Source organism: Rhipicephalus sanguineus, chromosome 4 (assembly GCF_013339695.2).
Source record: "Rhipicephalus sanguineus isolate Rsan-2018 chromosome 4, BIME_Rsan_1.4, whole genome shotgun sequence".
Lineage (NCBI taxonomy): Eukaryota > Metazoa > Arthropoda > Arachnida > Ixodida > Ixodidae > Rhipicephalus > Rhipicephalus sanguineus.
This window is the reverse complement of record NC_051179.1, coordinates 210,091,944-210,105,809: the sequence shown is the minus strand read 5'-3', so window position 1 is coordinate 210,105,809 and position 13,866 is coordinate 210,091,944. Positions and strand designations below refer to the sequence as shown.

The window sequence follows — 13,866 nt, the reverse complement described above, 5'->3', positions numbered from 1 at the left end:
CAGAACGGCGTCGTTGTTCAAACAAATATGACAGCATATCTACGAAGTGAATGATGTCGAGTGGGCTAAGCTCCGGGGCATCATTAACCGTGAATCCCCCCGTACATTGCCCACTCGATCATACAAAGACGTGACAACACCTGTCTACAATATATACAATGTTGTTTATTATTCATACTGCGTATATGGTGTTGAGATGTTCGCGGCGTTTTCCTTTCATTATGACCACCTTATGATCGGTGAAATGTAAAGCCAAAGGTTCTTGCATAAAATCCAACCTGAAATTTGAGAAGACGAGGTCAATGCAAGTCCCAGTGATCGTTGTCAGTTGTTTATGATAATACGATATGCATCTTAAAGCATATCACGATGTCATATGTTGTATGAACCAGTCATCTTCCAAGATATATACATAATAATATCTGGGGTTTAACGTCCCAAAACCACGATATGATTATGAGAGACGCCGTAGTGGAGGGCTCCGGAAATTTCGACCACCTGGGGTTCTTTAACGTGCACCTAAATCTAAGTACACGGGCCTCAAACATTTTCGCCTCCGTCGAAAATGCAGCCGCCGCGGCCGGGATTCGATCCCGCGACCTTCGGGTCAGCAGTCGAGTACCATAACCACTAGACCACCGTGGCGGGGCTCCAAGATATATACATTGAAATCACTTGTGCAAACTGCCTTGGTTAGCACGAAGCGCCCGTCTTGCCATCTAAGGTTAACGTAGCCGCTCGAGGTTGAAAGCGGATCGGCATAGAGTGCACATCGTGGCCATTTTGCATCGCCTTGTTTACCATTAGTCTCGAACGAAGGCGAGCGAGCTTTCCCGTTGCAGGCACGTCAAACTGTAACCACAGCCGTTTTTGGGACTCGTCGTCTACTCCTCGCTCGCTCAATCTAAGAGTGCCCACTGCCCCCTTAACCAATGCGTCTATGACATAGATGTTTGCAGCGGTCATGTACGGCTTGTTGAGTACGAGTAGAATCTCTCTGGGACGGTTCGCATATTCTGTGTGGGACATCCGCACCACCTTTTCTCTCGCCTTCTGCAGAGCATCTTGATTTCTGCTGCCCAGGTAGGTGTCTTGAGCGTGTAGCCGAATCACTTCTTCTTGGTCTTCTTCGCCAACCAGAGCAAGCGCCAAAAGCGAGCGCTGAGCGTGACAGCGAGTGCTTCCAGTACTAGAGTGTCTCAACAAGGGAGGGACATGGCTTTACCCGAAGAAGCTTCGCCCCTAAAATTCTTCGACGTTGCGAAAAGCTTCTGTGTTAGTTCGTTTCGATGTGCTCATCAAACCTGTAACATCCGAGACAAGTGAACTGTACGCTCCGCGTTTCCCACCACACAAGTAAAGATGACGGAGCAACTGGTTTAGAAGCCATCGTCACGCTAAACATGTGGTCCGGTGCAGCAACGATGGCGTTACTCGCTAGCTGCCTATTACTACGGCAAATCCGACAGGCAGGCACGGTACATTTACTTGGAGTGCTTTTCAGTTCACGCGTATTCTGTAGCGCACACACAATTTCCTAGAGCATCGTTCATGCAAGGTAACGAAGCCATCTCGCACCGCTGTAAATAACAAGGTAGCGAAAAGTTCGCTCTTTTCATGGTTTGAGCAAGTATTTTGGCCTGATATCCACTTCAGTGCAGTTCATGACCTCATTCGGTAAAGGTTGCGCGGGCCGTAAGTCCGCACGTCCTATCTATTCCTATGCTAGCGAACGGGTTGACCATCCTCCGGGCGTCATCTTGAATCACACAGCGCACCTCCTATAGTTCGTGGGCATTGCGAATATCTCTGGCGTAGTCACGGCACTGCGTCGCAGAGATGCCATCTCTAGGGATCTTCTGTCTGTTTCAGGTATTTGGCGCCTTTTTGTTTGATCTAGAGATTTTTGGAAGGCACTGCAAATGTTACATTAAGCGGCCTAATGATAGGCCTTACTGAGTAATCACGCTTTTTCAACTAGAAAGACATAAAAAACAAAATTTCGCGCTTTTTGCTGTTTTTTATTTAAGAGAGTGTTGGCGACCTGGCGCGCCTAGTGAAGGCGATAACAGTTCTGTAGCGCGAGATTATTATATGCTTAATACTAGAGAAAATGAAACATTTGTCGTAATGTGCTTAGCATGCACACACATATCATTGTGAGTGCCCTGACTGATTGCTGGTCTGTGAAACAAAGGGAAATTTGGTCTTTTAGTGCACATGAAAACGTGCCAGGTTGACGCTCACCGAGTGCCTTCACCGTGCTATCTATCTATCTATCTATCTATCTATCTATCTATCTATCTATCTATCTATCTATCTATCTATCTATCTATCTATCTATCTATCTATCTATCTATCTATCTATCTATCTATCTATCGGCCTCCCTGCCTGCCTGCCTATTGATGTGCACTTCCATGGTAACTTAGCTCTTTTCCGGTTCTGCCGTGGAGAGGGAATACAAAAGCTCGATATTGAATCGCCGCTGTGGCATATTTCTAGCACATTTCGGGCACCAGCAATCGGCACGCGCGGGCGGCAGCGTCTATCATTCACGGCAGCCAAGGAACGTCGCCCCCTACCCCCCCCCCCCCCCCCCCCCCAGCCAACGCGCAGGTTGCCCTTTTTAAGCCACGCCGTTGGCATAAGCGCAATGCCAACGCGCAGAAATCGGTGCTATCTCGTGATGGCGGTAGACTGTACTAATGGCGGCGCGCGTTGTGCCCACACATTCCGCCCCCCGCCCCCCTCCAAAAGGCGGTGTGGGGACTGGAGAATGGTTCAGAAGAATCAGCTGCAGGTCAGCCACGCCCAAGACCGCCGGTGGGATTCCTGGTGCTTCGCCAGAGTATCCCCAGAGAACTTCGCCAGAGCACCGATGTTGGGGGAGGCGTTATGAATGCATGCTCCTTCCCGCCAATAGTGGAGGAAGGGGAAAAACGGAAAGCAATAAAGAGAGATATGGGAAGGCACAAGACGCCAACTTCCGTAAGTAATCTTCTCTTTGCTACCGAAGGCGCAGATTGCACCACCTGCGTGGCGGCGTTGGCGACTGGGAGGCCAATCTCTGGACGAAAGTTTCTGGATCTTGGTAACTGTGTCTTGAAGTGCATAAAAAAGTTTCAGATCCCAGAGATGAATAGGGCGACACACTTTATTAAAGAAATATTGTTTCAACTTGCACAAAAAAATCACAGCATATCCACGGAGTGAATGGTGAGTGGGCGAAGCTGCGGAGGTTCATCGGTAAACCGTGAATCTTCCGTGAATTCTGCCCAGTACATCATCACCGACGTGAGATCGGGCGCGTTTGTACTAAAGGTTCGATGAGTTATGACGACTTGCAGCTCACTTTAATTTTACATGTACGCTGTGAATTTTCATTGTTTAGAAAACCATTGCTTTAGAAAACATCTGGCGTCTTTCGTTAAGCAACTGGCGTCTTTTCGTTTTGCTTTAGAAACATCTGATGTTCTTTCGTTTTGCTTTTAGAAAACGTCTGGCGTCTTTCGTTGGTTTATTTCATCAATCAACGGCGTATTGAACAAAATTTTTATTGTTTAATCACGCACAGGAGAAATCTCACCAGGCACTACCTTGGAGGTAAACAATGGCTGCTAATGGGAATGAGAGAAGTCGGCTTTTAGCTAACACTTACACTTCTACTTCTACTAACGTTTCCTACTGGAACATGCCAATGGCTGCTGATGGGGAATGAGAGACAGAAGAATTCGGCTTTTAGTTAACGCGCGCGCTGCGAATTTTTTATTGTTCAACAACGCAGAGGAAAAACCTCCCACCGGCACCACCTTGGAGGTCAAGATCTGGTACTAGCGTTACGACTGGTTACACACTACGACTACGACAACTACGAGGGACGAACGGGTGCCGCCTTAAGGAGCTTCGCCCCTAAAACCTAGACTACTGGGTGGCCTATACAGTCCGTCCCACCTGTTAGCCAGGGAGCCTGCAAAACTTGCCTGTTCTAGGGCATTGGTCAACCTCTGCTCAACGTCACCTGAAAACTTCGCGTAAGATTTTCGAGTAGCGTTCACCGATGTAAAAGTATTGTCCTGTAGAAACTACAGTTCCTTGTCCAGGTTAAATTGAGCAGGAGTGGGACCTGTTGAGTGGTTCACTGTCGTTGTAGTTGCAAACGCTATTTCGGCCAGTTTCAGATCCCAGTCTTTCTGACGATCAGTATGCACAACAAGCGTACATTTAAAATTTCTATTTACGTTTTCCGTAATCTTAGCTTATCGATGATACAGAGATATGCGCTTGTGGCGAATTCCCAGGACGTCACAGGAATCCGTGGACACGTGGCTGGCGAAGTACGTCACGTTCTTCCTCATCAGCTAGGCAGGGAATGCGAACCTCGTGAAGGTTTCGAAATATCAGTCCCACAACTTCTGCGAGGTCAGCTAGCGCAGAGGTAACAATTCCACCCATTTCGTGAAATGGCCAGTCGCGACAACATGGTACATACATGGTTACGTCGCGGGCTCATGGAGAACGGAGCCATTACGTAACATGCAACTATTGGCCATGGAGATGTACTCTGAACTCACTGCATTGTTCTTAGCGGAAAACCGCCATGTGCTATCGCCTCTTCACTAGCTGAACAGGAATGCGCGTAACGTAATACATCTTGTTTCATACCTGGCCAAGTTACCGTACGGCACAACTTCCTGTGTGTCTTTTGCCGTTAAGAGTGACCAGCTAAAGCGCTATAAGTTTCAAAACAGGAGAAAGTGCCTCAGATCAGGCTGGCCGACGTTTCGATAGGGGACTTATCTTTGTCAAAGGCGCCTTGTCATCCCTGGCGTGTTAGTCTTAAAGGGGTTAGTGATGACGTCATGTCCAGCGGTGGTGCGACCCCACACATACCTTCGTTACATTGATGACATACTTATAATATGGGGTCACGGCAGGGACAATCTAGCTAAATTTACATCATTCCTAAACTCCTTTTATCCAACAATAAAGTTCACGTCCGAGACCTCAGCTGAGTGCATCAACTTTCTTGACACAACCATATATCTTGAGAATGGTATATTAAAGACAACGCTGTATAAAAAACCATTTGACAAGCAACAATACCTAGATTATACTAGCCATCACCCAAAACATTGTAAACAGGGCATTTTCAGGAGCCAAGCAACAAGGTTACGTCGCATATGCGTAGAGGATCAGGATTACGTAAACAGACTTACTACCCTAAAAGAAACACTAGCAAACAGAAGCCATCCAAACGCGTTCCTTCATAAGGCTTACACGGACGCACTAAAACTAGATCGCACTGAGACACTCAAACCACGCCCTAAAACCACAACAACAACGCCTCTTCTCACTACAAAATTTTCCAACGCACTTCCGAACATAAACAACATCCTCGCAAAATACTATCCGATTCTAACAACCAACCAGAAACTTTAAAAATCTTCCCCGAACCGCCTAAGGTTGCCTACAGACGCAACGCCAGTTTTAAAGATATCCTCGTGCATGCAAAACTCGCAACAAGAACTACATCAACGTCTGGACCCTGTGGGCGTCCAAGATGTCCTACGTGCAAACATATACAGCCAGCCACCATCGTAAAAAGCACAGCATCCGATTACCTTCACAAGGTAACATCGAACTTCACGTGCACCTCAAACAACCTGATCTACTGCATTGAGTGTGCCACCTGTAAAAAAACAGTACATAGGCGAAACTGGACAACCAATTCATGTAAGACTGAACGGCCACCGCGCAGACACAAAGCACAACTTACCAAAAGCAGTAGCCAGCCGCTTCAATCAACAAGACCACAATTTCGATCAAGCCAAAATTTACATTCTACAAACAAACTTCCGGTCACCACGTGAGAGGAAATACATGGAATCTTATTTGATACACAAATTTCAATCCCTACACCCATCAGGAATAAATCTAGCAAGTGGTAATTTGGAATCATTAAAAGCCATAGCATGGTTCCTATAATATTAAGAGATGAAGTACGCTCAGCTTTCAAAAACCTTAACCTATTCGCAAAATAAAATCCCGACCAGCTCCCATAATACACTATCAATATTCTTTTTTAATATCTCTTAATCTTGCATGTATAAATGTGCACATACGTGTAGATATTATACTCTTAAGATGTTTTCATTTTCTAGTGACTCCGAACCACGGTTTCCTTTCCCCTTTCCGCGCTCCAAAGGCCGCTTCTGCCCAGCATTGTCACAGCCCTCGCCTTCTCAGGAAGTTCTACGAGTCTTATTCCGATTGTTACCCCCCGGCCGCCCCTCCTTCCTTTTTCCTTTTTTTTCTTTTCCCTTCTTTTTTTCCCTCTTAGTCGACGGGCGCCCAAATTTGTGGAAGCCACCGACGACACTGCATGCATATGCCAGCCAATTACTTCACCCATTAAAGGGGTCATGAAGCACCCCTTGGGCTGATTGAAAAAACACATCCTGCGGAAAGCTGACACGGCTATGAACTGCTCTGCCAAATATTACAGTCGTGCGCCCCGCGTAATGGCCACAAGCGGAGCGCGAAGTCGCCGTTTCCCCAGGCACCCTCTTTTCAAGCAGAGGCCGGTTCTCACTCTCGTCGGTGGGCGGGGCGTCTGTCCGCTGTACGTCGCAAGAGACATAGCATGCTTATCGGCCGATAGCCGACGTAAATCGAGAGCGGCGTTCGGATCAGATGCGCTTCTTGCCGTGGGGTGCCGCCACTTGCCGGCGCCGCACTCCTCAGTACACGGTAGCCGCACTCGCGCAAGCGAATCACAGCGGGAGAACGATCGCGTTTCATGACGCGCGCTGGCGTAACTTCTTTCCCCCATGCCATCCCTCCCTGTCTAGCTTCCAGTGCGCTCGTCGGCACGAGAAAAGAGAGAAAGCGCTGGGAGCGGGCGCCAAACCCTCGTAACTCCGCTGATTCTTGACGGATTCGAGAAATTTTTGCGGCAATCGATTCGGGAGGCAGTACACTCCGATACTGAGGCCATTAGATCATTACTTGGAAAAGTGGTTCATGACCCCTTTAAGCAGGAGCTTTTCAGGCAACCCTTTCAATATCACTTAAAGTAGGCAGGCGGAATTTTAAACATACGCCGCCCGAGTACCCTTTTTTTTTCCTTCGTAGCTGCCTTCCCCACCACCTTCTGCAGCTCCTTGGCGGACATTTAAACGTAAGCCGCCCGGTTTTTCTCCCCGCCTGTAGTCTCCTTCCTCACCACCTTCTGCAGCTCTTTGTGATGGCTGCACTCGTCCTCTCGCTTGGTTGTACCCCCCCCCCTTTCCGTTTTTTTTTCTTTTTTTTTTTTCTTTGCAGCTTCCTTCAACTCTGACATGGCAGACCCGAACGTGTTTGCAAACTCTCTTGAAATGTGGCAAGGGCTACACTCCTCTGCTTTCGAGTTTCTCTCTTTCCAGGCAGAAATTACCAACAGCAACAGACGCGCCACCGCTGGACATGACGTCATCACTAACCCCTTTAAAGCTAACACGCCACGGATGACAAGGCGCCTTTGACAAAGATAGGTCCCCTATCGAAACGTCGGCCAGCCTAATCTGAGGCACTTTCTCCTGTTTTGAAACCTATAACGTGTACCATCTGTCGGCTCCCTTCTTCATCTTGGACAGCTAAAGCGCTGTCATGTTTTAGATGCGAAGCACCTTATAGCGGAGTTCAAACCGGTGGTGGCGGTGGTGTGTGGCGTGACCACCCTTACTTCGCATGCGCATACCCTCTCCACACGCCTCCTCTCCATTCCCCCTCACCGCTCCTTCTGTCCACTTCCCCTTTCCCCTCTCCACTCACCCTCTCACCTCTTCCTCTCCAATTCCCCTCTCCCATTTCCCTCTCTCAAGTTTCCCTCTCCCCTCCTCCTTTCCACTTTTCCTCTGAAACGCGGGTTAGACATGCCGAAATTCTCTCCTGCGCAACGCCGCGATGAGCGCCAGCGTATGCGCGTCCCCTCCCCCTCTCTCTCTCTCCTCTCCTACGCTGCCCCCCTCTCGCACGCCTCTCGACCGCGTTCCCCGCTCGCCCTGTGGGAATTAACGGCCAGGCTAGAGGGAAGACAAGACGCGCGTAGCGTTCCTTTTCGCGTTCCACGACGCGAGGTCGCTAGCATGCCCAATGAACACCAATGGAACGCGATCGTGCAAGTGCGCTGGCTTAGCATCACCTCATGGTCCCCTTTAGCGGGAAATGGTGTAATTTTTTATTTTATAAATGGCGACAGGGTCATGAAGTTGAAGAACCAAGCTACGAAACCTCTAAAGATCTATTTATTTGTTAGATGAACTTCGCTCAGCAAGAGGAACACTCACAGCATACGCAAGTAACACTCGCACTAAAATAATCGCAGCCAGCACGGTCATCTATAATATTCAGGTAAATGAAACGCCTCGGCTTTTATACATGTAGCATCATCTATTCTAGTGTCGCCGTAGGTGCACATGTAAGTTCCATAATAAGCTGAATTACTCGTGGCAAGCGCGCAATCTTATCAGAACATTGCACAACACTCGCGAAGGTTTCCGTGTATTTTGGCGAGGCCTGCGCCGAGAGAAAGAGCCCTTGCAAGAGTTTTAGCCATTGACGCATGGTCACAATGAAAGCAAAGAGAAGTATGCGTGTCAATGCCCCCTCTGGAAAAGCATCGTCCTGATGATCCAAGCCAAACGCGAAAGCGAGCAAAAGGATGCACACAGGAAAACGCAAGGCAAGGGAAAAAAATGTTGCAGTGGCTTAGCTCGGCTATGCCAGGATAACGTAGCCCTAGCAAAGGTTCAGCTGATTGTTCTTAGCTTTCCTGATTGTCTAGGATTAGCTCGATTATCATGCTTACTGCTGCTCCAATGACACACACATGGTGTACATATTATGTGGCACATATATATTTATTTTACCAGGCAACTACTTCAGGATTCGATGAGTTAAGCTTCTCCGCTCTTCTGCGCCTTTGAGTAGCATTTACGCTCTCCTCCATGGCTAAACCACGCTGGCAAACGCCAGTCAGAGGCGCTATCAAGCGGCTCCAGCACAGTGTCAGACGGCGACTACACAGCGAAGGCGAATTGCTGCGCGCGCGCCAGCGCCAGTACGTCTACCTCGGCTACGACGTCACTCCTCTGGAAAGCGCAGACCGGCGGTAGCGAGTCGCGCGCGGCAGCGGCGGAGTGCGCGGGAGGTGCCGGCTCCGATGCGCCAGCTGTATGACATCACTGATCATCGCGCATGCGCAGCACGGCTCTTGAGGAGCCACGTGAAACTGGCTCGGCTAGGCCAGCGTAGTTAACGCTACAAAATAACGTTGGAGAATTTCGCTATAGCGCGCGTATGATGTTCTACGGGGCCCTACATGGATGAACTCAAGTAGTGCCCGGCGCCACTACGAGTCGGTAATGCTGTCATTGATGACGTCGTAGTCAATTGTGCCATGGTGTCGAAATATCGCAATGACCTAAGTGACCTGAAGTATCATCGAAACAACTTTTCACTGAGCTTCCTGGTAATACATGTAATCTAATACAGAAAATCGTTGTCAGGTTCATCAAATCAGCACTTGCGCAGAAGAAACTTTCTCATTTTATTTTTTTTCACATATCTCTAATTGAATACATCGAGCTAGAACGGCGTTCTTCAGCTCCAAATGGGGTGTTTGCACCACGTACTCGCTTTTCTAGCAGCCATCTTCGTATATTTGGTATTTCTTAGTGCCACACAAGAGGGCATAAACGAATTGGCAGCAAGTATTTGGTTGGTCAAGTGCCTGGTCCGTCACCCAATAACTGCAGCCTTCTCCTGAAAGAGATTACCACAGCAAGGTAGTTAAACCATTTTGGTAACATTACTAGCATAAATGTCTGTGTTTTCGCATTCGCAATGCAGGATAGCTAATAGATGAGTAATGTGGAAGTACGTAACATGGTAGTATTGCTAATCCCAATGCCTATTTGAGACAGGCTAGGAAGTTAAATGAAGTTGTACTTTTTCGGGGTTTGTTCTACCTCTTTATCGTTTTTCAGCTATCGAATTAGACAACCTTCAGAGGCCTATTTGTCCATAATGTACAATATCCATAATGTACATAATACATAATGTACAATTTTACTAGTGTAATCTGTAGTCGAATCGGCAGTGTTCCCTTTTATACTTTTCTACACGTTACGACCTTCGAGTGAATTCGGGTAAACAATGCGTCTACACTTTGTATGACACAACTATACTAGTCTAAAAAATTGTGTTTGCTGTCTGTTCAAAAGCGGTAGTTACAAGTACCGAAGCACAATATTAATGCAGAGTATCCTGTCTCTCTTTCTCCAACTCAACTTAAATTAAATTTAGTTAGGCGATGTACGAATACACAGCCGCAGCCATTTAAACCTTCTTCGCATATATTGATATGGAAATTAATTAACCACTGTTTGGTCGCAACGAAAAACCATACGAATAAATTTGTGCCACAGTACACTGATGTCGCATTCGGCTGAGAGTGAGTGCCGCAGTTGCGCTTGTTACCGAATGATAAATTTCTTTGAGAGTGTCAGGTGTCTAATGTCAGCGTTAAGGTTAGTTGGAGTGGCAATATCTGGATAGAGCGGCTGGCTGAGTGACATTGAACAGGAGCAAAATACGAGCGAGGGAAGCGTTTTTAATAGTGGGTTTGTTCCAGAGCAGGGGTCGTCAACCTTTTGAGTGGAAGGGCCGAGTTTCATAAAGCCTACACGGCGGGGGCCACACGGCAAATAGCGGGGCTTTGCAAGCAAAGATAAAAATTCGGCGAAATGATAATAACGTACAAAACTGGAATAAAAATTATGTTTACTCTGAGCACGCATGTTACAAGGCTGCAATTTGCAAACAAAGGTTACAAGCAAAAATAACAAATACTTTCAATGCGACTTTCATTCACCGTCGCTCTCACTCGCGTACGACGAGGACAGTCGCCCATTGAGTCGGTGTTTGTGTGGGGGTGGGAGAGGGGTGTTGGAGGGCGGGGAGGAGTAACCCTTGACATCAACTTGGCGATTTTGGGATGAAAGTCCTTCCCTGGCCTAGTATTTTCACAATGTTTTTCTTCCCCCTTATCTGGACCCCTGCAAAGAAAGTGAAGACGTTATCGGGCTACGCGTGAAGATGGGGACGATCCCAACTGGAAGCAATCGTTCTTTGTTCCTGTCTAAACCCATTTGAAATCAAAACTGCCATGTTGGCTTTCAAGCAGGAACTGACAAGGGCAAGTGGGTGGGTGTTCTGACGTCGAGAGGGAGGCCGCATAATACTGCCGCCTGGGCCGCATGCGGCCGCAGGTTGCTGATCCCTGCTCCAGAAGAATCCGGGGTAAAACATCTGCAAGAACGTCCATCCGTTGTAAAGTATGCGTATAAAAAAAAATAAAAGATAACAATAGGCAGAACCAGAAGGTCGAAGACTGCTCTACGTGAGCTCTAATTGACACATTTGACGTGATTTAACAAGAATGGTTACCTGGGACGCCATTATTGTAGTGTGATGTGCCTAATACCGTGGCACTACATTCGACGCTGCTGCTGTTAACAGGTTTAGAACAGCTAATGAAATATTGAGCTCACTTACCATTGGCAATGTAGCTATGGCGAAGCACTTTACACTGCTTGCAGTCTACAAATGCAACTGTCAGGTTGAACGCATCATTCGGATCTGAAACGTGGATGGTGTTTTGAAAGTTCGCAAATATTAGTACCTTCTTGTTCGCTCCATGCCTAGGTCAATCATAATCTAAAGCGATGATGCAATTAACTTCACTGTCCTTACAGATTCTTCGAAATTCGTGCGAGCGCCAGGACTTCATATAGCAAACGAGTATGCTTTGCTTCTTCTATGTGGAGTTGATGAAGGACTAGGAGAAGTCGCCTCAGACAGTCTCGCCGACGTGTTATGTGGGTTAGCTGTTGACGACGTGACGCCAGCAGCTAACCCACATGAAACGTCGGCCAACCTATCTCAGGCACCTTCTCCTGATCATTTAATCGATGTGCACTTTGTGTTTCCATCTGCCGGCTCCCGCTTTGACATTGAATTTGTTTTTTCTATGAATTTTACAATTCTAATGCCGAAGTTTACCAATACCGAGGACAACCGCAAAGCATGTATTTTTTTTTAGAATCGACAAAGCTTCGATATATTGTTGTGTTTTAGGTGTGAAAACCAAAAGACTATTGCGAAGAGTACGCCGAGGGAGCTAACTCTGGTGTAGTATAAACCTCGTGAATGCGGCAAACATCGCACATTTAGCACCGGAGTGTTCGAAAGGTAAGCCTATCGGATCGATTTATGAAGGAGACGAGACGAAATAACTTATGGCAGTTTTCGTCAGCTTTGAAAGAGCGTCTGTCAAGGTGAGTACAGAAGTTCCCCATGGGTAGACACTTTTCCGTGTCTACAGAGTTATCTTCTACTTTGACGAGCCCACTGCTGGCGCAAGGACGGACGCACAGGGCGGATTTAAAGAAACGCGAACAGAGCGAGTGGTTGTTTTCATCGCTCTCTGACCTTTGCGACAATAAACAGATGCTAGAGTGGTTATTGATGATATTATGAATGACTCTATTGGCTTGTTATTACCATCCAGGCTGCAACCGCTTGAAATCAAATGGAAAAAACAGCAGAGACTGTAGAATACGTATTGTTCGCGTTTCCTTGAATCGCCGTAGTATTTACCACACACAAGTTTACGCTGGGTGCGCACAACGCCAAGACTGACATCCTTACAGTGGTGTAGCCAAGGGGGGGGGGGGGGGCACACTGGGCCCGTGCCCCCCTTGGCTTTTTTTTTGTCATGGCACATAGAGCACGAAATATCACTCGACCACATCTGCCTTTCCGGCCCCCACTTCAGATGAAGGTGGTGCCCCCCCGCCCGAAAAAAATTTCAGCCTAGGCCCCTGCATCGTTAGCGCGCTTTTAAACTTCCGCCGGTGCCACCTTATCAAAAATTCCCACCAAATGGCACAGAATATCAGATGTGACATGGAGAGCCGGCGCAGTGCGTTGAATACATCGCCCTGTGCCGAATGGTCGCGGTTACTGCGGAAATATATCAAAGGTTTTTTTGATGGAGACGAATTGCGGATCAAACGACGAAAATGCAAGCAAGTGCCCGACAGTGCATCTAGTTTGTCGTATGTCTTCGGCGCGGAAAACACAGCGATGGCACGAAGTTTCGGTGAATTCGGGAGGACGGCAAAAGACGACGGAATCACATTAAGGAGGCATAACGCAGCGCTAAAACACAATCACTGAGAAGAGAAAGACAAGATGACGGGACAGCACCTGTCCCGTCGTCTTGTGTTCCTCTTCTTAGTGATTCAAAAAACGGCAGGAAGTGGAAGATGGAAGCTTGCGATGAAAAAACCCGTGCAAAAATCCGGCCTCCAGCACCCACCCCCTGTTTACGAATTTTTTCATCTTCTTAGTGACTGTGTTTTAGCGCTGCATTATGTGCCTTAGCAAGCACCAACTTGCCCAACAACACGTTCTTCTGCAGCACATTAAGGAGTTTTAGATCGCCGAAACAATATTTCGTGTATGTTTGTAGACTGCGCAAACTCAGGTACTCGACGGCAATATTTTGGTTTTGTAGGAGATGCGTCCCAAATCTCGTGAAAAATTCCAATGTCATCGAGACAGTACAGGCACTAAGGCGCTTCTAATATTTTTCAGCTTCAGAGCATCTTTGTAACTATGTGTGAAAAGGGGCAGGCGCGTTGCACAGCCTCAATTCGGTCCCATTGAATTCATATCAACTCTAAGGAACAAGCAAGGCTGTCCTGCTGTGGGCGGCCTCATCCATCAAGCTTTTGCACTAGACGCATTGCTCTTAA

At 47.5% G+C, this 13,866-nt stretch overlaps 1 protein-coding gene across 1 annotated transcript in view; it reads right to left on the bottom strand.

The window, feature by feature from the left end:
• Positions 1–13,866, bottom strand: part of LOC119392025 (uncharacterized) — an 85,818-nt gene that overhangs the window by 47,694 nt on the left and 24,258 nt on the right. The window contains exon 4 of the mRNA XM_049415480.1: positions 11,600–11,683. Within this exon, the coding sequence (XP_049271437.1) occupies positions 11,600–11,683 (84 nt within the window). The remainder of the gene's footprint in view (positions 1–11,599; positions 11,684–13,866) is intronic.